Here is a 25376-nt window from a genome sequence, read left to right on the forward strand (position 1 = left end):
AATTTGCAAAAAATTTATTTCTGATATTTATGAAATGGGCTATTGTAGTTTATTACTTTCATAATCTTTCTCTTTCCTTTGTTTAATTTATAAAAAAGGGACTAACATTACTATTGACAAATTCAGAAATTCAACCCTTCTGATGAAGCAGTGTTTATGTTGTTATCCCATTTATGGAGCTATAAATGATTTTTTTTTTAAATTCAATAAAAAATGCAACATAAAAAGAATGCTAAAAATGCAAACCAATCAATCCGTATTAAAAATGTAAAATATATTATACATTTTTATTGACATCCATCCAACGTTTAGTAATTAGTAACTCCTGAAAAGTCTACTGAAAAATCCTGAAAAATCTACCCAAAATTGTTAGCTGTGCGACAAAAAAACTTGTTGGATATATAACTTTTCCCAAATAAATATTTTTATTTATAGATCAAATTTAAATTAAATAAATAAACTAAAAGGCTAATAAATACAAGGTTTTTCTTGGAGATAGCCAGTCCCAATTATCATTTTCCGTTGCTGATTTATCAGATGCTACATATTATTGAGGTTAATAGAGAAGCTACTCCAATTGCTGAGCGATGGTGCGAAGAAATTCGAAGACCTCTTCGCCAGACTCCACGATATAATGCGGAGGCAGCAGATAGCCGTAGCGTCCCTGATCCTTGAGGAACATGTTGAACACCAACTGGGGTTCGATGCGATCCTGGACCCAATCGGCGGAGTTGCCCGGTCGTGCCAATTTCTGCTTGTAACTGGTGCCCGAGGAGTATTCCGCCTGGTTTAATCGCCTGAGGGCAAGAACCGCCCTCCTTGCCGTCTGCTTGAGATCCCTCTGATTCTCCGTCACATAGTCCGCATCGCCCCAGGGATAGGTGATGGTCTGGCCATAGCCACTCAGGGATACATAGGCGCCCAAATACTCCCGCATTCCGGAGAGGAAACTTCGAATAGCTCGGCTTTCCGGCTCGGAGAAGCTCTCGGCTCCACGATAGAGATTCATACAGGGATTACTCGTCGATCCGGTGCCGCCCCAGCCGTACTGGAAGTTTCGGTCCAGATTTACACCGTAGCAACCGCTGTCACTGTCGTAGCCCCGGTTTTTGGTCCACAGGCGATCTGTGTGGCGCGAGTATTGGTAACCATCGGGATTGGCCAGTGGCAAGAAGTACCAGTCGATGCGACGCATTGCTTTATCCGCCCTGCTTTGCCTTTGTCCCTGACCCTGGCCCTTTGGCCTGGCCCAGAGATGGGTCAGCTTGGATATGGCGTAGGTCAGGGCGGCGGGACTCAGCCAATCCCTTGCCTGCAGTCCTGCATCCACGAATACCGCCCAGTTGTCCGGGTTGCCATTGGAGACCCTTAAAAAAGGAGAAAAGTTTAGTTAATTGAAAAAATTCTAAAGAATTCACGGTTTCCTACTGCTTTTTTCTCACCTGATGACCTCTAGGGGGCGCTTGTTGCGCGTTACCCCAATTTGGATTAATTCCACATTTTCCGAATAGGTTTCTAAGAGAGTCTGCAAGAACTGCTGGATATCCGCGTGATCATGATAACGCCGCCAGGTCATCAAAGATCCCGGTCTTTCCATCCACGGCAATGAATTGTTACGCACAGAATCCAAGGGATGCTCTACAGCAGGAACTTCCACGTAGGTCTCATCAATGGCCGATTCGATGTCGTCGATCATGATGTTGTAGCTGAAGCCTACCTTATCCATGAATTTCTTAGCATCGGCCACATTGCGTTGCTCGATGAGGATGTCGATGCCATCCTGGTTGATATTCCACACCTCGCTGCCTAAAATGAGTTATAAAGTGTAGTAAATTAGTTTTTATAGAATTTTCTCGTATATTAACCTAAAGAGTTACTAAAGGGTCTTGAAAAAGAGCAGAACTGTATGCCATTATAATTTCTGAATGTTCTATTTCATTTACTGTTTCTTGAAATTTGAATTAATACACGATATTCTTTTTAAACTAGGTAAGGTCGCATTTTTCGCAGAAAGTGACTAAAAATCTAAACTAGGTTATATGAATATTAACAAAAATGTGCGACTGTGAAAGTAGGTTTTGCAAATGCAAAAAGTTATACAGTTTTTAAGTTCCATTCACTAATCTAATAATATTAACAATATGCTGTGTAAACATGTCTCATAAATATTTAAGATATGACTAATGCTGTTGATATTTCAACTTCTTTCTGTGTGCTTATACCAAAGTGCCGCCAAAAGGCCCTTAGTTCGGGCAGTTCCAGTCGGGTTTCATGGATTTTCCACAGCTGAAAGCCGTAGTATCGCTGCACATGGCTGCCATTCCGGTAGCGTCTGTTGATCTGGTACGAGGATCCCGGTGAGAGGAAGTCGAAACGGCGCAGATCCAGTGGCGATAGCCACTGGAGACCCTCGAAAGTGGATTCGTACAGTTCGCTGCTGTTGAGGGTCAACAGGGCCAGGGGCAGACCCGAGATTCCAGAGATCTCCGGCACGGAGACACTCCGCCAGAGCACCAGCTTCTGGCCAAGAACCGAACCGATAAGGGCCACAAACGTGAGCGCTTCTCGTGGCAGCATCTTCGTACTAAATCGTTAGTTGGCTTATTGGGCTCTCAGCTTTGTGTTCTGGACTAGCGGTTCTCTGATTTATGCCAAAACCACAAATTTATGCGTGCGAATGCGTGCTCAGTTGGCCGAATTGACCTGACCTGCCCTGAGCTGACCGGAACCCGCCCAAAAACCGCCGGGTGTTACCACAGACCGGGTCAAAACAATAGCAGTTTTTGTGGAAATATTATGGATTTCAAATATAAGTAGACGTAATAATGTCTTTTTAGAATAACAAATAATTGTAAAACTTCAAAAACTTTGAAATATCAAGAATATTAAGATATTACAATTTAAAATATTCTGAAAAATAGAATGGCTTAAGTAACAGGTTGAAAAAATTCACATGCGAAAAAGAGATCTACAAAAAAGTTGACCTATCCAAATAACTCAAATTCTGTATAACTTTACTTTTGATCTTCAAATCAATACTTTCATATGATATAAAACACTCTATACATCGATATTAATTTTGGTAATTTTCCGTTCTGTAAGAGAAGATATGGTCATGAGGTTTATCATATAAAAAGTAATGATCCAAGGATCAGCAGTGAATTCCTTTTTTTATATTATTCGTTTGTTTTAAGTAAGTGTTTTCGAGTGTTGACTGTTATTCTTGATTTTTATGAGATTTAAGATCAGAGATTCTTAGACACTATTTGCTTGACCGCAAGTGTTCATCTAAGCTTGACAATTTCTCTTCTTTTGTGCGGCTTGACGGACTTCTTGAAAGCCCTCCAGGGCATTGATTTTGACTCACCGAACAAAGCGACCACCTCGTTGAATTGGGCATCCGGCGAGGCCAGCACCTGTCGCTCCTCGGGCTCCACCTGCTCCTCCTCCTCCCCGGGCTCCCGCTCCTCCATGGATGAACCCCGGGTGGCATTAAAGTTGAGCTTCCACAGCTGCGCACCTCGATAGCTCACATAGTTGGCATCCAAATCGCTGCGCAGCTCCGAGATTCTTCCCCGTTCCGTTGAGGGATGAGGCGACAAAGGGTTGAGATACCTCAGCAGGTGACCCACACCGCCGCCAAAGAATGGTAACCTCGTCAGCCGATTATCGGTGCGTGCTAAATCCAGATGATTCCTACCGCCCACCTGTTCCATTTTTCCAGCAATTAGCAGCACCACCGCCAGCCACGCCCACTGCCAGAGAAGGAGGCTCATTTTATCGGAATTTATGTTAAGATTGTATATCTTTTTTAGTTTCTAGATTGTGGTGCGTTCCACTGGACAGTTGGTGCGGATATAATGCGTTCGCAAATCGATCGGTGAGCCGCAGCCTCCGGCTAACGGATTCTTGCGTTCTCAATTCTCTATTCTTCGTTCTCCGTTCTCCAGTCTCCATTCTTTAAGCCGCGTTCTCGTTCTCCGCTTCAGCCGCCCCTCTACATTTCCCCATTATACACCCGATTCCCCAATTAAGGCCAATGGATTTGCATATTGACGGAATGCCGGCGATTTTGATGCTTTTCATTTCGGACTTTTACTTTGGGTGAGGTGTGCTACCATCAAGACTGTCATACTGTTATATAGGCTAGAAGAGGGCAGCTACTGAATCTCTGGGAAGTGTTTATAAAGAATATAGGTATAAATATTTTATTTTGGTGATTTCTTTTTTTTTACCACTTAATATAAAGGTTTACTTTGTTTTTTTTTGTCTTAGAATTTTTGATCTTTATAAATATGATTGTAAAAACAAATAATTCGATTTTAAGGGAAAAATGTTTTTTTTTAAATTTAATAAAGATTAATTTTTTTAAATTCCATTGATCATATCCCCCAGTGAAAAACATTTTTTTTTTAATTTTTAATTTTTTACTTTTTTAATAAACATTTTTCAGTCTATTTAGATGAGTTTTTTGTTTTGTTTTTGTGTGTTCTTTTGTGTGTGTTCAATTTGTCTAGTTACAAGTAGAATAAATAAATAAATAAATAGTATTCATATAAATAGCAAAAAAAAAATCATTAGGATGATTTACAAAAAAATCGCATTGAGCTAAGTGGACTGGACTAGTGGCGACGCCTCCGGCTGCCACTGCCGTTCCTGGCCACCGATTTTCCTCGTCCCTGGGCAATGGCCCTGGCCACCGTGTCGGCGAAGGTAACGCCATCCTTGCCATTGTACTGGATGAACTTGGCGGGCAGGACGAAGCCGTACCGTCCAGTATCGCCCATTTCGATGGTGTAGGCGTACTTGATGCCCGCAATGCCCTTGGCCCAATCGTCGGAGCCTCCGGCGGCGGGGTACAAGGTTGTGGCGGAGGATCCCACCGTATACTTTACTCCCGTCGACTTGGTGATGCTCTGAAAAAAATAAAAAAACCATTTAAATTGTTGGTAATGTTAAACCATACATTATGGAATGGAAAACCTACAATCTGATGGCACAACTATGAAATTTTAAGTTAAAAAGGCTACTTATAGCCTTATGACACTTACTTATTTTGAATAACTGACTGGATTTATATTAAAAAGAGTTTATAACCTAAACATTTTTGAAAATATATCTTCAAAAAATGTTATTTAGTTGTTTAGCCTTTTTTGCTGTACACTGCCTTGACTTTTTATAATAAATCCATTGAGTAAGTCAAAATTTATGTCAGTATCATAAGGCCTTAACTGTTGGTTTGCTTTAAGTTTCGGATTCCGAAAATGTGTGAATTATGGTTATATAAGCTGAATCCTTTAAGAACTTCAATCAACGTTTAAAATTATAATCAAAAATGATATAGACCCCATTTGAAAGACCCTTTAAGCCTTAACAGGTGTCATCTTGTTGATGAAAATTGAAAAATCTACGAAAAAAAACTCACCGTTCCCGCCTGTCGCGCCACGCGATCAAGATCTGCACGATCCTGGGTTAGCTGGTAGTCGTAGCCCCATGGGTACAGGATGTACTGGCCGTAGCTGTGGAACGAGAGGTACGCCTGGAAGGTCTCCCTGGGGAAGCCGCTGATAAACTTGGAGATGTAGAAGGTCTCCGGCTCGGAGAAGGCTTTGCTGCCGCGATATGTCTGGGAGCAGGGACTGGCGGAGGTGCCCTTGCCGCCCCATTTGTAGCCAAAGTTACGGTTGAGATCCACTCCAGGACACTGGCGTCCATGGGCACGCATGTTCTTGCGCCACAGGCGATCGGTGGTGTGCGAGTACTCGTAGCCATCGGGATTGGCCACCGGATGGATGTACCAGTTGATGCTGCGCATGTGCTCGGGCAGATCCTCCCAGCCCTCGACCAGCTGGTTGGCAATATAGGTGACCGTTGCCGGACTGATCCATTCGCGGGCATGCATGCCACCATCGATCCAGACGCCAGGATTACGGGCATTGCCATTGGAAATCCTGAATGGGGTTAGAATTATTGCATTATTAAGGATTGCAAGAATGGTTCTCCTCCATGGAGGCCCGCACTCACTTGAGAATCTTCAGGGGTCGCTTCTCCACCGAGTAGCCAATGATTTCCGTGGAGCAAATATCCGGATAGGTCTTGGCCATGTAGTCAATGAAGCCATGGATGTCCTCCAGACGATGGTAGGCCTGCCAGGTGAGGCGGTGTCCTGTGATAGGTGTAAAATAGTGAAGATATGTTAGTATGATGTAGTATAACCCACCGAAGTTCATTCAACTTGCTGTCAATTGGTGGGGAAGGAAGGGAACCTGACCCTCAACTTGAACCCTAAACCCACGAAGGTGGACATCTTGGTCTTGGCGTCGTCTGGCGCTCCCCGTTTCGCCGGCTATCGATTAAACAATAGCGTCTTGCAAGGACCTGTCCTGTTTTCTCCGGGTGCGTTTTTTGAGTATTTTTTCGCCCCCGCAGTTTGGAGTTTGTAGTTGGGGGCCATCGTGGCACGTGGCACGTTCCTATGGCAAAGCCACTTTGCGCTTGATGACTTTTCACACGCCCCTCGCCGAGTGCATTAAATGCTCGTTTGCGGCGACACCTCGCTGGCGAAAAAGGGGTGGCATCGGCCCACCGCCTGATTGCACCACCTGTCACTCAAAGTCTCATACTCCTAGCACTCAATAAATAAATAATAAATAAAAAAAATGGGGAAGTATGCCTTTGCCCTGCGAGTAATGGGTGTATAAAGCACGGAAGTTTTGTTCTTGGATCCGCTGAATCCATATTTTTCAGATCATAAGGGCGTTGAATTCTGTGATTCCTATAAAAATATATTATTTCTGTCATCATTTTGTATTATTTTAAATATCTGTGATCTTATTTATCTTTCCTCTTGTCAGGGTTCTTCATGAAAAGGTTCGATAATAGCATTTTTCATGACTTCTTACTCCTTACAAATTCATTCCATACTCATTCTCAAATCATTCCCAAATCATTTATCATTCATTCTCCCTCTCGCATTCACTTTCCCTTTCAATTCTGTAGCTCTTATTTTTCTTTCCTTCTTTATGAAAAGGATCCATAATAACTCATTCCGAACTCATTTCGAACTCATTCCGAACGCATTCCCAAATCATTCCTAACTCATTCTGATCTCCATTCGGATTCACTTACCCTTTCTGTTCTGCAGTTCGGCGATCTTCTCCGCTGGGGGATTCTCCTTTTCGATGACGTGCTGCAGGTTGTCGATGAGAACAATGCGAGAAAGATTGGCAGCGCGAATGTGGCGCTCGGCGGCGGCCAAAACCTGGGGTTTTAGCAGATAGTCCACCTCCTGCTTGACCTCCTTCCACAGCTGACCATCTAAAAAAAGCAAAAATATTATTATTTACTGATTTAATAGCATATAAAAAGTGCACCCACCATATTTGGACTGCAGTTCATCGGCCATTCGCTTATCCTTGTCGGTCTGGACCACAATGCGCCACACTTGGGCGCCATCATATCGTCTCAAATGGGCATTGACAGGAGTTTCCTCCTCCGTCTTGGGCAGATCCGATTCCGTAGGCTGCTGCTGCAGGAACGAGGCGTTGACGTAGTTGAGCACACTATCCTGGACCTGGATGGGCTGCGATGGCACCTGGGGTTGGGCCACCACCATGGGTATGATGGTGGTCAGCAGGGAGGATTCGGCGGGCTTGGTTTCCTTCTCCGGCTGCTGGACTTCCTTCTCCACTTCGGGTTCGGCTTGGATGGAGTCGGATAGGATTTCGTCTTGGGTTTCAGCTGGGGTTTCAGCTGGGGTTTCAGCTGGGGTTTCAGCTGGGATTTCGGCAGGGGTTTCAGCTGGGATCTCAGCAGGGGTTTCAGCTGGGGTTTCAGCTGGGATTTCAGCAGGGACTTCACCTGTGATTTCAGCAGGTGTTTCGGCAGGAGTTTCGGCAAGAGTTTCGGCCGGAGTTTCTTCTGGGATTTCAGCTGGGACTTCTGCTAGGATTTCATCAGCTGGGATTTCAGCAGGAGTTTCAGCTGGAACTTCAGCGAGGGTTTCAGTAGGGATTTCAGCAGGGATCTCGGCAGGGACTTCAGCTGGAATTTCCTCTGGTTTCATTTCGCTGATCACCGGCTGAATCTCTGCATCATTCTGGGGCTCCTCTTCTGGCTTGGCTTCCTCTTGCGCCTTGACCTCTTCCTCTTGTTTGGATTCCTCTAGTGGCTTAGCCTCATCCTCCATCTGAGTTTCCTCCTCAGGCTTGGCTTCCGCGAGACTTTCAGCCGGAGCAACCTCCTCTTGAACTTGCTGCTCTGGAGCAATCTCAACTGGTTCGGCATTCGAGGCTGGGACAGACTCTTCCTCTGCCTCATCGGCCAGGGTGAGTTGCTCGGGTTCCTTCTCCTTTTGCTGCTCAACTTCCGGAATTGCCTGCTCATTGATGGCTTCTGTGACTGGCAGCTGCTGCTCTTCCTCGGTTTCCTGTTCCGGCTCCTTGTTCTCACTGGCCTCAGCCAATTCTTCGGGCACCAGGTTGTCCATGGCGGCGGTCAGACCATCTTCGATGCCCTCCACCAGGGTTTCCATCAGAGATGCCTCCGTGGTGTCCAGCTCGTTGTCGCTGGTTTTTTCCACTTCTGCCTCGGGTTCGGGTTCCTTTTCTGGCTGGGATTCTGCCTCGGGCTGGGCTTCCGCTTCTGGCTGGGATTCAGCTTCTGGCTGGGATTCAGCTTCTGGCTGGGCTTCCACTTCTGGTTGGGACTCAGCTTCTGGTTGGGATTCAACCTCTGGCTGGGATTCAACTTCTGGCTGGGATTCCACTTCTGGTTGGGATTCAACCTCTGGCTGGGATTCCACTTCTGGCTGGGATTCAACTTCTGGCTGAGTTTCAGCTTCTGGCTGAGATTCAACCTCCATTTCTGGTTGGTCATGAAGCTCTGGCTGAGCTTCAATCTCAGATTGAGCCCCATTCTCTAACCTTTCTGGCTGGGATTCCTCGGGGAGCACCTGTTCCGGCTGAGTTTCCGATTCCTCGGGCAACTGATCGTCCATGTGTGGCTCGGCTTCCTTCTCCGATTCCTCAAGCACACTTTCGGTGGCAGGGGCAGCTGGAGACTCCTCATCCTCTGCTTGATCATCCTGGGGGGGAACTGGTGCCGCCTCTGTGGCCAAGTCCATTGTTTGCTCCAGCTGAGCCTCCTGGCTAAGGGGCTTCATCAACACCACATGCTCCTCAATGGACTCGGGCTGCTGATGATCCACATCGTGCTCCGATTCTGGCTGGGATTCGGCTACCGTAATGTCACTGGGCAGCTCCACCAATTGCATTGCTGGACTGGAGTCGCTCTCCAGCATCAGCATGTCGGAGGAGGAGGAGGAAGAACTGGAGGGATCCGATTCGGGATCGGCTTCAATGGAGTTGCGATTCACATGCTCGGTGTCTTCCATTTGGCTGGCCACAGTTTCGGGCACCAGCATGTACATGTCCGAGGAGTCGGCGGAGGGAATGGAGGTGAGTTTCATGTCATCCACGAGGACATCCTGCTGTTGTTGATGCGATTGCTCTGCCGGCAACTCGTTCCTCTCGAGGGCCAGGCGATCCAGCGACATGGACGCCACCTGGCCAACGCCAAGGATGAGGATGAGCAGGGAGCCGTTGGTGAGTATTCTTTTGGGGGAAATCCCCTCGTTGGCAGCGTTGCCACGCGATCTCGCGTTGTACATCTTAGCGGGATCTGACTGTGAACCGTAATGAGACATGTCCCATTGGTGGAGTGGCGCTTTTATACCAACGCTGGGAAAGTATTGCCATTTCATTTTCGATATTTCTCTCCACGCTGCCGGCAGAGCGACTACGCTGCAGTCGGCGTCGCTGCCCGCTTACACTGGCCATCACAGTGTGGAACTTGTTATGTATGTTAATGTCTTCAAAAGTGTCCAAACCAAAAGCCAGTGGCTCGGCTCTCTTCCTTGTGAGAGACCATCGTCGTCGTTGTCGCTTATGTTAATCCCCCCTCCCCTCTGAGCAAGTGTCATCGGCATAACCATGGCTATCTTACCATCTTCGCCTCTGATCCCACATTTCCATATCGACGGGTCACCCGCTCTCGCTTTCTTTCGGGATCGATGCAAAGCATAACCAGAAATTGTGATAAACAAAATGTATTCAATGCTATAACAGATCAAAACTTAAGATATACCCCCAAATGCCCGAGAAACTAACCAAGTGATCTATTTATAACTTAAGCTGGTCCTGTATATTACAAAGTTGAAAATATATTCATAACTAAAAGAATTTATGTTTTAAAAACATGTCAACTAAGAAAATTTATGAGTATTACAGATGGAACTTAAAAGATCCATAAACAAATTCCCAGATAAGAAATAAATCCATTAATATGTCAAAGTTATCTATGGTTATCAATGGGTTAAAAGACAGCTTGCCTTACATTTCCTCTCAACAATTAAATCCATAAATAACTTTTCCTCATTTAAATATTGATAAATACTAAATGTGGCTCTCCGTAAGTGCCATCAACTGTCACAATTATCGACTGCTCGACTTTCTATATGCACAGCAAATCATTCTGATGAACCATTTCCATATCGATCTCGATCTGAATCGCTGAATCAGCTGGGGCCTCAATTGGCAATTTCGTGTTAACTGCACTGCTTATTGTCATTGCAATCGATGTTGGACAGGTTAATGGCTATATATGCCTGCATTTATATGTATTTATTGAACGAGTGCAGCAGGACGCACCCGTGATTCCTCAGATTTGGCACACGAAATCACACGCAGATCGCCTCTTATTTTGTATATTTTTTTGTATCTTATTTTTATTTTGTGTGTGTGTTGTGTGTTGGCGCGCTTTAAAAGTTTCCAATTTGCTCATTGACATGATTTCTGAATAAGTTGCTCTGTCGCTCTGTTTTTGTATTTTGTGTGTGGCTTGTATATGGTTTGTATGGCCAGTACCCACGCTCTGCTCTCTAATCAACCGCACCTCGTCGGCGGGCAAACAATTGCCGGTGGTTTATTGGTGGCGGTCCCATTGCCGCTGTTACCGCTCCTTTCACTTTATAAGTGGAGTTTATCAAATGACAATTGAGGAAGAGCGAGAGTTCAAGTAATTGCAAAGCGGGCAGCGCAATATATACATATGTGTATCTCGAAATCGCCATTGCCTGGGTCAAGTAGTGAAATTGTCCTTAATAGTTATCTCCTATATGTACTTATAGTTTCTCGATCGAATCGACCGACATCTGGCGATGATTGGCAAGTGCCACTCGATATTTACCTCACTTTTTAGCACCTAACTGCAAATGTATCTAATGGATGCGAAAATATTTGAACGTTCATTTCGCGAACTAGTGCTAATTAATTGGCAATAAGATCTTTATTAACTATTAAAGTCTTAGGCGAATCACTAGTCTAAGTCTTTCGGTTTATTTCTTATAAACAAATAAAAACAAAAACAATTCAATTGTTTTTATTATTATTATTAAATATATAAAAACTTCTTGATTAACTATTAAAGGCTTAGACCAATTACTTAAACAAAAAAGCTGTCTTATATTATTATTTCTTATTATTTTAATTATTACAAAAACAATTGATATATTTTGTTATTGAAGATATAAGATGTTTATTAACTTTTAAAAGCTTAGCCTAATAAGCTTAACTTAAAAAATGCGCTTATATTAATTAAAATTTAAAAAATACTTATTTTAAGTTCGTTGTCTAAGTCTTTCGTTTTATTTCTTATTATTTAGATTAATAAATAATAATAGTAAAATAAATCAACAACAAACAATGTATTTAAAATTAAATTAATAAATTGTTGACATTTTTGTTATTCAAGTAAACCAATATTTATTATACCATTCAAATCTGTTAACGAAGTAGAACCAATTCCAATTACCAGCCCAAATAAGCTCACACATTTCAAGCCGATTTCAAAGTGGAAAGTGGTCGCCCCATAAAATTCACAAAAGTATGAATGAAGTGAATGGTGCAAACGGTGGAAGGTGTACGATGCTTTTCAGGTAGATTCTACTACCAAGTTGGCGGCGCACTCGATGAAAGCGAGAGTGGGCCGCAATGTCAGTTGCTGGCGGTTAAATGCCGAAAAAAAACAACTTAAAATCGATGCACACACAACACGAGTACAGTGGGACAATGGGCGATGGTGGGCGGAGTGGGTGGGGCAGGGGGTGGCGGCGGCAGTGCCACGAACTTTCTTTCTTCTCCAATATTTCGCTGCTTTTTTTGAATGTCGAGTGCATTGTTGTTGTTGTTGCTGCTGCTGCTGCTGCTGCTGCACGCCCACATCATCCCAATTATCTTCTTACGGTTACGGCTAACCATAATGCCCATAGTGCCACTTGACAGTCGATAACGTTTGACGAGGGTTGCGACTGCGCACAGTGGGCTAAAACAGACCGAGCCCAGTTCGTTGCCTAAGTCTTTCGTTTTAACACCTTGAATTTAATTTAAATGTAATTAATTAGTGTTTTTTTTCTCGATAAACAAGCAATAAGTTTTATTTGTGTGTATTTAATTGGCAAAAATGTTAACTGTTCATAAATTTTTCTATAATTAATTTTGTTTAAAATATTTTATAGCTTTACTTTTATAAATTTTAATAAAAATATTTTTTACCATTCTATAAGATTTAATATGAAGCATTTATTGCAATAAATTTTGAATAGTGTGGTGTACACAATAAATATTATTAAAAACTATGATGTTACATAAAAAAAGCTATTAAAAACTGTGTTGTAAAAGATTTTGCCTTAAACATTTTAATTCTAAGTTCGTTGCCTAAGTCTTTTGTTTTGTATATATGTTTCTATATTATTCGTATGATCTTAATAAGTATCAATCAGTAATAAGTAGTTTTTTTCAAAATGCTAATAAATATGCTATAAATTTATTATAGTTAGGAACAGCAATATATGTTGGATTGATATTCAAACTATTTACTTATTTATATAATGCTAACAATTATTTCTAAACTAAATGCTAACAATGGGAATGAGCTATAGCTCTTCAGGATTTTCAAACTAAAATTATTTCTTGTTTGTCCAAACAATTATTAATAATCCCACTGTGCAGCGGGACATGAAGTTGTCATTGCGGTGTGTGTTTCTAACTGGCTTTGTTTTTCCACTGGCCTACTCTGGTCACCTATCCCTCTGCAGAGGATGATGGCGGCAGAGAAAGAAACCGCCAAGCGACGACAAATATTAAGTATTATTATTATTCCCGCAACGCGCACCTTCACGCCGTTTTTGTGGCTCATTACCGTTAAGCTGCCACACCCCGGAGGAGTAGCAAACCCCCGCACTTTCACATGTCCCGACCCATCGAACCTCTTCATCTTTCACGGCGTCTGTAAATGAGATGTTAAGTTTGGGCCTTTAAATTTGCAAAGGGAAAAACGTGACTTCTTTTTGTGGGTAGGGCTTTTCTAAATAATAGTTTGGGAGCCTAAAAACACTACAAGTATTTTCTCCTTTCTCCAGTAACATATTTATCTATTCATATTTGAGATTCTATATCTATAGCAATCTATCACTACATTTACCATAATTATAATAAAGGAAAAATCATAGCTAATTCTCAAATCTTGTTTTATTTTTTGTCTGCAGATGGAGGAGATCACTGAGGCGGAGGTAGACGTACCAGCTCATCCATCTGGTCATTTGGTTAGGAGTCCACCTGGCAGACAGTCAAGGATTCACTCCTACAGCCAGCCCATCAGGCCGATGGCCAGCTATTGCGAAAAGGCAGTGGGCAGCTCACCCAAGCATCTGGTCAGCACTTTGAGCTCACCCATCGAGCAGATCGCCTGCAGTGTGTCCCGGGAGCATGCACTCAAGCTGGAGATCGAGCAGCTGCAGGAGCGGCTCAAGGACACCGAGGAGCGTCTGGCCTCCGTGCGCCTGCAGAGCGACTCGCTGTCGCAGACTCAACGTGCCCTCCGGGAGCACAATGGCCGGCTGCAGGAGGAGTCCGAGATGCTCAAGCTGGACGTGCAGCATCTCAACGAGTGTGCCAATGTCCTGCGGGCGGAACTGCAGGCGGCGCGCAGGGATCGCAGTGAGGCGCTCCAGTTGCAGCGCTCCCTGCGCGAGGAACTCGAGGAGGCGCACCAGGAGCGGCGGCGCACTGGCGAGGGCAAGGAGAAGGACGCTCGCGTCATCCAGGACCTGCAGCGCCAGTGCCGCGAGATGGAGCGGATACTCATGCGCAAGCATCCTGACTCGGTGTCTGCTCTGATAGGTGCGTTTGGGTTAGCCCTATATACTTAGAAAGAATTAGAAAATATAAAGCACATTACAAAGTTACAAGAAAGCTACTGGATCTAATGTCTACTATTAATGAGATCCTTTAAATTCTAATTGTCTGATATATATTTTAATTAGAAATGAACCCAGTTTAATTTTTTATAATTTAAACCTCTTAATAAACCTCTTAATAATTTTAAATGTGGTAAATAATACATAGAACAAGTTATATTGGCACCATTAATAAAAATTTTTTTTTTTATCTCTATTATTGACTTCATTTTAGTAGAAATTTTAAACCTCAAAATAACTTTATATGTGGTATATTGACTATTATATATCGGGTACCATTTAGTAATATATTCATCAAATATGATCTGAGCTAAAAGAAGGCATATGGGCTTACTATTATTAAGATATTCTGATTTCCGATCGTCTAAGATATATTTTAAAGAAAAATTAACATGGGCTATGTATTTTAGACCTCAAAATAATTTTAAATGCTTTTAAATGATATTAATGATATATAGAATAAGATATATTATGTACAATTTAATTTAAAAATATCAGATTAATGTATTGTGACATTTTTCTTGTTCATAATATCTTTTAGTGGCTTCCAAGAGTCCGGGGATGTGTCCGCTAAACGACCAGGAGAACGTGAACAGCCGCAAGCTGCTGGAGCAGCGCATCGCCCAGCTGGAATCGGATGCCAAGGAGCAGGATCGCAAGGCGCAACAGATTCTGGCCAATGTCCAGGCGCGCTTCAACTCGGTGCAGGCCAAATACGAGACGCACATTGCAGACCTGGAGACGCAGGTTCTGAGGTGGGTTCTATAGATCCTCGAGTTTCCCAAGGCGTAAACTAATTTGTTTTTCTTAAATTTCAACTCCTCAGCCTACAGGAGATCAATACCAAGCTGAACGAGCAGATCGAATCTCAAGTGCGCACCCTAGATCGCTATATGCAAAAGCGTGCGGATAGATACTACAACAATTGCACCCAAACGGAGCCATTGGAGAACGATGAGCCTGTGGGTAGTGGAGTGAATCCCGGAGGAGCATCTACTGTCAGCTCGACCACGATGGGCACCCAAACCCAGGCGGCGAATGGAACGCGGGATCACAGTACCAACACCATTGGCTGCCCCTCACCGGCACTCATTTGCCAGCAACAGCACCTCCACCAGCCGCATGTTCACCTCCATGGCCATCCACATGCCCCATCCGCCAGCAGCAGCACCAGCAGCACGGCCAATTCCACGCCAAACACGTCGCGTCCGAACTCAAAGCAAAGTGGTGGTCAGCGGCGTTCGCCCCTGGTCACCGCCGGTCCCTCCAAGCTGCCCATCTCGCAGTCGGACTCAACACTCTCGCTGCTCAGCCATGGCGGCGGAGGATCCAAGGAGGAGGCCCAGCTGCTCAGCTCCGTGAGGAGTATGCGCGTGGATTTGGCCATTAAGAACAAGGCAATGCAGCGACTCACACGGGAGCTGGATGAGTGCAAGAAGACCATACGGAAGCTGCAGCGGGACAGGGAGGGTAGTGGCTCCTCCAGCCAGGCAGGTGAGCATCTAGACCCCCCAAATCCGAAATCCACATCCACATCCAAATCCAAATCCACAAGCAAATCCAAAAACCCATCTCGTAGCCCCTCTCTAATTTTGGTTGTGTTTGTGTCACTCGGTCGCCGATGGATGGCTGGTAATTTATGGACTTTCTCTGCCCGGTCAGCACGTACACTTGGTAGTTCCCCACTCCTCCCATGCCCGCCTCCACCTCCACCTTCCCCCGCCCCTGCCGCACCCCCTCCGCCCGCTGGAGACCCCGCTGCCCACTCCGCTTCTAGAGACGGCAAATAAATTGCTGGAATAAATCATTGTACGGCTGTCGACGCTGTCGGCCTTTTTACCACTTTTTGCACTCGTTTCAAACGGCAATTGCAGCGCAACTAAGCGGCTAAGCGGCCATCGGCCAATGGCCAAGACAAACACGTTTCAGCCGGGCCAAGACGTCTTAACCCGCTGAGGATCTTCGGTTATATGGGGTTCTCTGAAAAGAGCTATGCAAATGTGTTTTGTCAAACAATTTTATGTTGTTTATTTTGAGCTAAAAGCAATCATGTGAGCTTAGTGTAGGGAATTAAATATTGGCCTATATGCATTTATGTTTAGGTTATACATACCAGATCTTAGTGTATGAAATTAACTATTTAATTAAAAAATATTACATTATGGTAACTTACATCTAAGTTTCAAAAAGTTATACCCATTCCAAATTATGAACATATTTTTATTCGAGAACATCACTTCTGTTTTAAAGATTTTTTGTTGATACTTTTTACTCAAGTTTCAAAAAGGTCTACTAATTTACCAATAGTAAATTGGTTTTATAATAAAATTTTATTTTTCGAAAAGGTATACTTTTTCCAAAATGTGAATTTATTTGTTTTATTAATAGTTTATGACGGCTCCTTTTATAATTTTTTGAAATAAGGAAAACCTGGGTTTAAACTTATTTAAAAATGTGGATTACAGTTTGACCAAATCTGTTGAAACAAAAATAAGTCAGAAATTATAAGATTAATTCTACAAATTGGGGTGTTCATTTTAAAATCAGTAGTTCCATAATATCTTACCATTTTTTTTAAACAAAAAGTGCCATGCTAGGGTTAAAGCAAGCGGCCAAAATGAAACTGAATCCACAGAGTCGCAGTTGGGGACACCGACGGAGCATAGATACATGTGGAGACACGGAGCCACATGAGCAGGAGGGCGGGGCGGGGTGGGAGACCCCATCTCGGGCACTTGGTTATGTCACCTGTTTATTTACCTTTTGTCGATTCGGATTTGAATTTCTTGTTGCTATTGCTAGTGCTGTGTGCTGTGTGGCTGGGCCATCGAAAAAGAAAATTCGAAAGCGAAAGTCAAAGTCAAAGACGCGGGTTTGTTTTGGCGGCGGGTCGCTGGACTGGATGGACGCTGCTGGTGATCGACTTGGATTGGATCAGGTCTTCTGTGCGGCCCCACCACTTCTTTCTCTTCGCCCAGCTCCTCCCCTCTAAATAGACGTTTTATAATGCCATGACTTGTTAGCCGCCTCTGCCGTTGGCCAAAAAAAAGCTTAAAGAGGTTTTTATTACTTCTTTTTCTGCGCGATTGTGATTTGTGATTTTTTTTTCGTCGTATTTCTGTGTATTTTGATGGGCTGTGCGGTTTTTGTGTGGCTAATTAATGAGCCGTCGCTCCGTCAAATTTGTTTTGTTAATAATTGTAAATGCCAAAAGCGGACGACGGTAACCGTATAAATAGCATCATCAGCGAATGTTTTAATTTCGTACGCGCGTGTAAGAAATGTAAATCACTCTTCATAACTTTGGGATTATGCAATATGCTTTCTGTGAAAATTTCTTATAAAATTTGGCCAGGCGAGGCTCAATGAACCCCGAATTGGCTTACATAATTAGATATACCTAATAATTGTATTAAATTGATGATGTTTTTGTGTGACTTGCAGGCAGTAAACTAGATCTTAGGTCCCAGGCAAGCGGAGGATCCCTGCAGAGGCGTTCCAGTGGCTACGATCATCATCATCACAGTGACCACATTCCGGCGGCCACCGAAAGTCAGGCTCTGAAGGAGGCCCAAAACAAGTACCGTCTGCTGGAGGCCGACTATAAAACGCTTCATGACAAGCGGCTGCAGGATGTGAGTGTTTCCACACCAACTTTGAATGAAAGTAACCAAACTGGAGTTTAACTTTTTATGTGGTATTTACAGCTTAAGACTCTGCAGAGTGCCCATGAAAGGGAACTGGCCTCCTGCAACGAGACAGTGCGGATCCTCCAGCAGCGCCTCAATGAGCGGGAGGAGGCTTTGACCACCCAAAAAAGGCGCAAAGTACCCGTGGACTACTATGCGCTGAAAGCCAAGGTACAGAAGCCATTTTACTAAATCTTTCTGAACCAATCAAGATCTCATTTCAAGTTCAAGAAAATCAAGAACAATACAAGTATAGAGGTTTGATTGTTCAAGGTGTCATCATTTTGTATGGCCTTGCTAACTAATTTTTTTTACTTGCACCCCTTTTTAAGGTATCCCTCTTGGAGAGGAGACATTCGGAGCGGGAGGAACGACTTCATATGCTGGTAGAGGCCCTCAGCAAGGGACGGCTCAACGGTGCCCTCGAGGATCTGATGCAGGAGAACAACAACAAGTAGTGGAGTTCAAAGGGTTTAGGATACTATATAAGACACATTGCCATGTTCAATGCCAGCCAATTCGACTAGAGTCCGTCTAAGCAGAATAACATCCAATGATAAATGATAAAAAACAATTTTAGCCAGAACAACAAACAGGGGTTGGTAACTAAGTGTCCCAGGACTTGCGGCCAGGTTGGATTGTGGCTCCAAAAATGAAACTCTAACTGACGCTCCTGCGATTTTCTCAAACCAAATTCAGATGTGTTCAAAATGGAAACAATAAGTATATCGACCAGTGATCAGTTAGCCAACAACTTTAATATAGGTTTAAGATCTTTCCCAAAACAAAAGCCGCAATCTAATCTGGCACTCAAGGCCCTTTGTTCACCAAAGGATATTTAAAAGGTTAAAGTTATTGTAGTTCTTAGCGCAGAAAGTATTTTAAATATCAGTGTTTCGATGTAGAAATTGAATGGTTTAAAGAAAAAAAAAGCGTTCACACAACTTAGAGAGAGATAGCGATAGGGGTGTGAAAGAGAGCGAGACAGTGAGGTCTTGGAAATGAAAGAGAGATGGCTTGGGAAATGAAAGTTGTACTAGGAATAAGTATTTTATGTATATAGAATATCGAAGTACAGAAATTCGAAGCGATCTCAACTTGAATATTATATATTTGATTTAGACAAAGAGTGCTGTAGGGGCACAATTAATTTTACCCACGTAACAGTCGATTTTTTTTACCTAACCCAATTATTGTGCGTTTAAGATAGAGAACTTTGAAAAAGTTAAAAAAAGCTAAGAACCAGGGACCGTAAATAAAGGATATTTATGTTGTTTCCATAAACAAAATCCTCCAAATAGTGTATAACCTACTTATATAAAAAACAACTAAATCAGTATGCTACTTTTTCGACCACCTATACAGAAACATAAATCTATTTCAACATACGGGGATATACTGGCGGCTCTACAAGAAATTATTCATAGAAGAACAAGTCACCTTTTGATTTCTTATAGAGTGCACGGTACCTCCCAGTGAATTCTATTTTTAAGCAAAACAAAGCTCATCCAGTAATTATTATAGATAACTTTTGTTAATGTTGATATTCTTATTGGATACTCAAAAGAAAACTTAAACATAATGATTACCGGGTGAGTTTTCTAAACAATTACGGTCCCTGCTAAGAACCGAACAGAATGTAATAGATCTCCCATAAATATTATAACTCAAGCAGGCGGACAACTAAGACAAAAACCAAATAAAAATTCACAGTATTCCAATACAGACCCCGTGTTCCATATGATATATATAGATAGCCAAAAAAGAAAGACTTCCAATCCTGATCTCTTTTTTTGTTGGATATGTTTGACGCGCATCGGTTTCCCTACGCTGGTTCCTTTACTTCCCGAGTATCTAGTTTCTCGCAGCTGCACCAACGACGAGTCGCTCCATGTCGCTACAAGTTGTACCTTCAACGCCTGCAACGAGCCACCAGTTTGGTGGACCAGAGCCCACCGCTACTGAACACCAAGACCCAGGGCGGATTCAATATACTGCAGCAGGATGCACGCAGCTTTCTGGACCGGACCAATGAGAATGTGCGCCTGCTGTTGAATCTGGCGAAGATTAAGCGAACTGGCGGCGTCATTGACTCCATGGACGCTCCTCCGCTCGTCCCCCAAACGGCTCTTCCTCTGATGCTGCAAAGGCTGGACTTGGTGGAGCATCAGAATCTATTATTGGGTCGACGGCTGATGAGGATCCAGGGACGCAAACGTGCTACGACCCAGCGGAAGTGGCCCAAACGGCCATCGCTAACGAGTACCGCCGGCTGTCCCAGTGTGATGACCAACCGATCGGTTCTGGCCGAGAGTGAGGTGTTCACCAAGTACAACGGCTGGGATCTACAACTGCCTAGCGAGAACTCCGAGCTGATGAGACTGCTCCGGCCCAGGATTGTACTGCACTTTGGCCTGATGGATGGACGTCCATTGGGTCAGGTGGTAGTGCAGCTGTACACGGAGGCTGCTCCACTGGTGGTGCTGCAGTTCGTCCGCACCTGTCTATCTCAGAGATCCCACGAGTTCGCCGTTCGCCGGATCTTCCCGCATCTCTGGCTGGAGGGCTATCTCCTGAGCAGCTGTAAGAACCCGGCACGCGATATGCCCTCACTGAAAGATCCCATGGAGTTCGATACGCGCGTGGTGAATCAAGGGCGCTTCGGTTGCGTTCTCTCCTGCGCCAAGGAGTACTGCGTGCGTGGATTCCCCGGAGGGGCCATCAATTTTAGCATCAGCTTCAAGCCCCTGCCGGTGGCCAAGGGTCAGCGAGTGGGTTTCGGACGGGTGATACGTGGCGACAAGGTCATCGAGGCCATGGAGGCTCATGGAACCAAAAATGGCAAGATCAGCCGGCCATTGCTCATCACACACTGCGAAGTGCTGTAGGAAAACTTGGAGATTTTGGGGTACTTCTGGTCTCACCCGGCAATGAACTTCATCTGATATTGGATGATACTCTGCGGGGTGAAACCAGAAGTGCTCCAGAGGCTCCTTGAATTATTATGGCCTTTAAAAACCCAAAGAAGCCGAAGGAAATCAGTAGGTTACCCGATATTTTGTCTTAAAGTGTTTAGTTTAAATGTTTTTCTTATCATGAACCCCATAAGGGTTCCCTTTTAAGCCCCCTTTAATAATAAATCAAACTGCATTTGGTTCAACGTTTGGTTAGAGTACGAGTACATTTTATTTTGTATTTGGTTACGCATAAGCATGGATGGATAACTACCGATGGTTCGGGCAATCCCCTTAAACGAACTTTATAATCATATGTGCTTCTTGTATCGTGCATTTCAGCAAATGGAATAGTATAGATTCTAGTTTTTCATGTGGGAATAGTGCAGAAGTTGCATACATATATACGAGTAGTTTGTGGTTAGACGAGTAAGAGAAGAAGCTGCTCAAATCTTTCAGCTCCATGACAATACGATCCCAAACAACAGCAACATTTAACTGGCTAAGTTTAACAGTGATTACGTTTAGATTATTGGACTACGGATACAATATATATCATATTGGTTAATGCGAATACGGTGCAGATATAACGATATAACGATAAAGGAGACTGTTTTTTTGATTAATACACAGTTGATACTTAGTTAAGCGATATTCTTAGGGCGGCTTGGTGGGCGAACTCCATTTGCTGGGATTTCCCATGGTGTTCCAAAGATGGGTGCGGGATTTCTTGGGTCCAGTCCTTTTGAGCAGCCGGTTCCGAGGCCAACCGGGATTTCGGGGACCGCTCCTTTCTAGATTATCTGGGCAACTGACAGCTCTGCGAGCTGGTAACTCCTGCTTTTATACCCAAAGTGGATTCACGGCCATGTTCGGGACAACCGGGACACAGTTGCCAAGTCGATGCGCAATTTTACGCCCTGTTGGCCATCTAAGGCGCCACAGGAGTATCCCCAATTATTGGGTTGGCTCCTTTGCCCGTTGCACTCTAATTTGATTTTGATTGAATTGCGCTTATCGCAGTTGTGCACTCGCTTTGAGAAGAAAGAAATGGAGTTTAATATCCTCTTATATGTACATGTATTGACGTCACAAGTGTTTAACGAGCCTCGCAAATCGATTCCCTATTTTATTTATTGTTTATATAGAAATACAAACCCCTTGTGTGACGTCACGGTCTTAGTCCAATTTTCATTCATGGGAAATTGGAACACTCGAATGGACAGCGGTGGCGTCTGCGCCACTTGATGGTGCAATGGTGCACATGTGCGATAAGCGGAATTCAATCAATCAGCCCGGCAAATTGGGGAGCAGGAAGTGCCAGCGTGGGCGGTTTAGATATAAAGTTCTAGGCCGGATTCAGCTATAAAAGCGGTCACAATTCTCTAGGAAAGTCATTCCAGTTGCGCAGACTGCTGGTGAAACAGTAGCGGACTGAATCTTCGATCTTCTTCTTGTGTACCTGACGACCAAGCACCACCCAAGATGATGAGGTTCCGGCTCAGCGTTCTGCTCCTGCTCCTCCAACTTGGCTGTCTGACCTTGGCATTGGCCAGCAACAGGCTCTCCTGCGGCGACATCTCGGGCAGTTCCATCTGCAAGGATACCCATCGCCGGCTAGATAACTACGATGAGCACATGGTCTACAGACAAGCCTCGGATGAGACACAGAGAGGAGTACCTGTCGAGTCAATAGCCCGCGATGATCGTGGGAACGAAAGGCGCGAGGAAACGAGGGTCAGGTTGGACTCATCGGTGCGCTTTGAACCCCGTGAAGCTCGTGAGGAGCGAGTGGAGCGACGGGAAGTTCGGGAGGAGCGAACAGAGCCTCGTGAAACTCGGGAGCAACGAGTAGAGCGACTTGATACCCGTGAAGTACGAGAAGATCGACGTGATGCTCGTGAGAATCGAGTAGAGCGACGTGAAGCTCTTGAGGAACGAGTAGATCGACGAGATGCTCGTGATGAACGAGAAGAGCGACTTGATACCCGTGAAGTACGAGAAGAGCGACGAGATGGTCGTGAGAATCGAGTAGAGCGACGTGAAGCTCGTGAGGAACGAGTAGATCGACGAGATGCTCGTGAAGAACGAGTAGATCGACGAGATGCTCGTAAAGAACGAGAAGTGCTACTCGACACCCGTGAGGAACGAGAAGAACGAAGTGACGGTCGTCAGAATCGATTGGAGCGACGTGAAGTTCGTGAGGAACGAGTAGATCGACGTGATGCTCGTGAGGGACGAGTAGAGCGACTGGATACCCGTGACAATCGAGTAGAGCAACGTGATGCTCGAGATGAGCGAGTAGAGCTAGGTGAAACGCGAGAAGAACGCGCAGAGCGACTTGATACCCGTGAGAGACAAGTAGAGCGACGTGATGCTCGTGAGAATCAAGTAGAGCGACGTGATACTCGTAATGAACGAGTAGAGCGGCGTGATGCTCGTAATGATCGTGTAGAACGGCGTGATGCCCGTGAGGAACGAGTAGAACGACGTGATGCTCGAGTAGAGCGACGTGAAGAACGAGTAGACCGCCGAGAATCTCTTGAGTCACGCGATCAACCTCGTGAGGCTCGTGAGGAACTGGTAGAGCAACGTGAAGGGCGAGAATTGAGCAGACGACAGGAGGAATCTCGACGGGAAGCAGCCAACGATAGGCGCGAAGAACGCCGTGAAGAGCGCGATATGTCCAGGCGTGAGGAGCGCGAGAATCGTCGTGACGACAGAGCTAACGTAGATAGGGAACTCTCCAGACGCATGGAACGAGAATCTGAGCAGCGCAATGAGCGAGAGAATCTGCGACAAGCAGACAGCGAAATTCGTGAGCGAGTGGAACAATCAGAAGAACGCCGAGCTGTGCCAGACTCCTCCAGACGCGAAGAGCGAGTGAATCGCGTGCGATTTGAAGTTCAACGAGTGGATGAAGTCAGGGAACAGCGAGACACTTCTCGGCGAAGCGAAGATCTCCGTCGGGATGAACGAGACTCTGCTAGGCGTGAGGATCGAGAGGAAAACCGCAGGGAGCAGCGCCTCGACAACCAAAACCAGCGACGAGAGCAACAAGAAGACCTTCGCAGAGAAGAGCGTGAATCCTCCCGTCGATTGGAACGCAATGAGCGACAAAATGTTCGTCATGTAGAACGAAGGGTTGAACTTGAAGGAGCCAGGCGAACGGAAAGGCGCAGCGAAGAACGGCGAGAAGAAAGGAAAATGCTCCCAGGGGACGAACGCATCTCAGCCAGACGAGAACATCGTGAAGCTCGCGATGGAAGAATGGAACAACGGGCAGAGCGGGAAAACCTGAGGAGAGAAGATCGCGAGAATTCCCGAAGAGTGGATGAAGCTCAACGACGAGAAGATCGAGAGCAGCGGGAAGAAGAAGCCACTCGTCGAGAGGAGCACACTAATCTTCGAAGAGAAGAGCGAGAAGAGGATCGCCGAGTGGAACTTGTAGCTTTCCGAAGACATGAAGTAGTATCTCAACAAAGGGAGGATCTTCGTAGGGAAAGAAACGAAAATCAAAGCGAAAATCTTCGCCGAGAAACGCGTGTTAATCTGCGAAGAGAAGATCGAGAAGTTGACCGGCGTGAGGGACTCGAAGATTTTCAGCGAATCGATCGCGAGCTTTCCAGACGAGATATTCGTGAGCCCTTGGAGGAGCGTGTACTTCTTGCCACCCAGGTGAAGACCAAGGGCTGGTTGAGCTATGGAAAACGAGAACTACTGATGACCGGACAGATCCTCCTCCTGGCCGCTCTCTACAAGAAATCCACGTCCAGTGGCAAGGGACTTGGGTAAGCATTACCTGGTATTGACTGGCGAAAAATCTCCACTAATCAACTCTTTCTCTAGCCATGCTTTGAGTGAACAGATTCAAGGCTACCTGCAGGCCATTGGCTGCTAGGCTGTACAAATGAAATGGAGAAATGGAGCCCCCCTTCCCGAAATTGAAAGCCCCTTGGAAAAGCAAATGGATATGGATCAAGGCAAAACGGCCTCACTACCCCCGGAAAATGCAAAAGGACCCGAACGAGCGAGCGACAAACAGAAGGATGGGATGGGATGCTCTGTCGGAGCATTGTACAATTTAATCCAACTGTTACTGTAACCAAAAAACCCGAACCCCTAACCACCCACTGTTATAGCCAGCAAGAGCATAACGAAAATATATGATGGGATGCTCGAGTAGCCGAGCATCTGCAAACTGCATTGCAATCCGTGAGTTTCGATTCCCGGGCAGCGGTTGAGGTGGGTCAACCCATCTCTCCCCCCCCCCCCCCCAGGATAATTGGAGCATTCGCATCTGAGAGACCGCAACTGTCCACTCACATGGCTGGGCATCCTTGGGATGGCCGGGATCCTTGAGGCATTCGCACACACACACACACGAGGCTTTCAGGACACCCACCTCCTTTTGAATGC

The 25376-nt window shown here is 44.9% G+C and overlaps 5 protein-coding genes across 6 annotated transcripts in view; 3 read left to right on the top strand and 2 right to left on the bottom strand.

Annotated features, from left to right (window-relative positions):
* The window catches only part of LOC108011143 (centrosomal protein of 162 kDa), a 30100-nt gene extending 10372 nt beyond the window's left edge, over positions 1 to 19728 (top strand). The window contains exons 2-7 of the mRNA XM_017076227.4: positions 13604 to 14237; positions 14856 to 15069; positions 15141 to 15808; positions 17759 to 17949; positions 18022 to 18174; positions 18336 to 19728. Coding sequence (XP_016931716.2) covers positions 13604 to 14237; positions 14856 to 15069; positions 15141 to 15808; positions 17759 to 17949; positions 18022 to 18174; positions 18336 to 18461 — 1986 coding nt within the window. The 3' untranslated portion in view covers positions 18462 to 19728. The remainder of the gene's footprint in view (positions 1 to 13603; positions 14238 to 14855; positions 15070 to 15140; positions 15809 to 17758; positions 17950 to 18021; positions 18175 to 18335) is intronic.
* Positions 449 to 3843, bottom strand: LOC108011144 (carboxypeptidase B). Of its 2 annotated transcripts, XM_036821006.3 has the most exons (4): positions 3368 to 3843; positions 2223 to 2561; positions 1443 to 1806; positions 449 to 1367 (listed from the first exon to the last, which is right to left on the bottom strand). In XM_036821006.3, the coding sequence occupies exons 1-4, from the start codon at positions 3774 to 3776 to the stop codon at positions 569 to 571; spliced, it is 1911 nt and encodes a 636-aa protein (XP_036676901.2). In that variant the 5' UTR covers positions 3777 to 3843; the 3' UTR covers positions 449 to 568. The 2 variants fall into 2 exon arrangements, with proteins under 2 accessions (XP_036676901.2, XP_070853935.1); XM_070997834.1 differs by lacking the exon at positions 2223 to 2561 and having other exon boundaries at positions 451 to 1367.
* On the bottom strand, positions 4458 to 9708 carry LOC108011148 (uncharacterized). Its single transcript, XM_017076234.4, has 5 exons — positions 7378 to 9708; positions 7129 to 7317; positions 6025 to 6166; positions 5426 to 5951; positions 4458 to 4916 (listed from the first exon to the last, which is right to left on the bottom strand). The coding sequence occupies exons 1-5, from the start codon at positions 9704 to 9706 to the stop codon at positions 4623 to 4625; spliced, it is 3480 nt and encodes a 1159-aa protein (XP_016931723.2). The 5' UTR covers positions 9707 to 9708; the 3' UTR covers positions 4458 to 4622.
* Positions 19729 to 19805: 77 nt separating the features above from the next.
* On the top strand, positions 19806 to 21039 carry LOC108011147 (uncharacterized). The gene has a single exon (XM_017076232.3). The coding sequence runs from the start codon at positions 19806 to 19808 to the stop codon at positions 20889 to 20891; it is 1086 nt and encodes a 361-aa protein (XP_016931721.2). The 3' UTR covers positions 20892 to 21039.
* Positions 21040 to 22344: 1305 nt separating this feature from the next.
* Positions 22345 to 25169, top strand: LOC108011167 (trichohyalin). Its single transcript, XM_017076256.4, has 2 exons — positions 22345 to 24748; positions 24807 to 25169. Exons 1-2 carry the CDS (start codon positions 22443 to 22445, stop codon positions 24856 to 24858), a joined length of 2358 nt encoding a protein of 785 aa, XP_016931745.2. The 5' UTR covers positions 22345 to 22442; the 3' UTR covers positions 24859 to 25169.
* The last annotated feature ends 207 nt before the right edge of the window (positions 25170 to 25376 follow it).

This window comes from Drosophila suzukii, chromosome X (assembly GCF_043229965.1).
Source record: "Drosophila suzukii chromosome X, CBGP_Dsuzu_IsoJpt1.0, whole genome shotgun sequence".
Taxonomy (NCBI): Eukaryota; Metazoa; Arthropoda; class Insecta; order Diptera; family Drosophilidae; genus Drosophila; species Drosophila suzukii.

Coding starts and splice junctions, on each gene's coding strand:
- LOC108011167 (XM_017076256.4), top strand. CDS start 22,443: ATGATGAGGTTCCGGCTCAGCGTTCTGCTCCTGCTCCTCCAACTTGGC. Junction 24,749..24,806: donor TCCAGTGGCAAGGGACTTGG/GTAAGCATTACC, acceptor CTCTTTCTCTAG/CCATGCTTTGAGTGAACAGA.
- LOC108011148 (XM_017076234.4), bottom strand. CDS start 9,706: ATGTCTCATTACGGTTCACAGTCAGATCCCGCTAAGATGTACAACGCG. Junction 5,952..6,024: donor CGACCCCTGAAGATTCTCAA/GTGAGTGCGGGC, acceptor AACCCCATTCAG/GATTTCCAATGGCAATGCCC. Junction 4,917..5,425: donor TGGCGCGACAGGCGGGAACG/GTGAGTTTTTTT, acceptor TATTTTTTTCAG/AGCATCACCAAGTCGACGGG.
- LOC108011144 (XM_036821006.3), bottom strand. CDS start 3,776: ATGAGCCTCCTTCTCTGGCAGTGGGCGTGGCTGGCGGTGGTGCTGCTA. Junction 1,807..2,222: donor GGCCTTTTGGCGGCACTTTG/GTATAAGCACAC, acceptor AACTCATTTTAG/GCAGCGAGGTGTGGAATATC. Junction 1,368..1,442: donor CGCCCCCTAGAGGTCATCAG/GTGAGAAAAAAG, acceptor TCCTTTTTTAAG/GGTCTCCAATGGCAACCCGG.
- LOC108011147 (XM_017076232.3), top strand. CDS start 19,806: ATGTTTGACGCGCATCGGTTTCCCTACGCTGGTTCCTTTACTTCCCGA.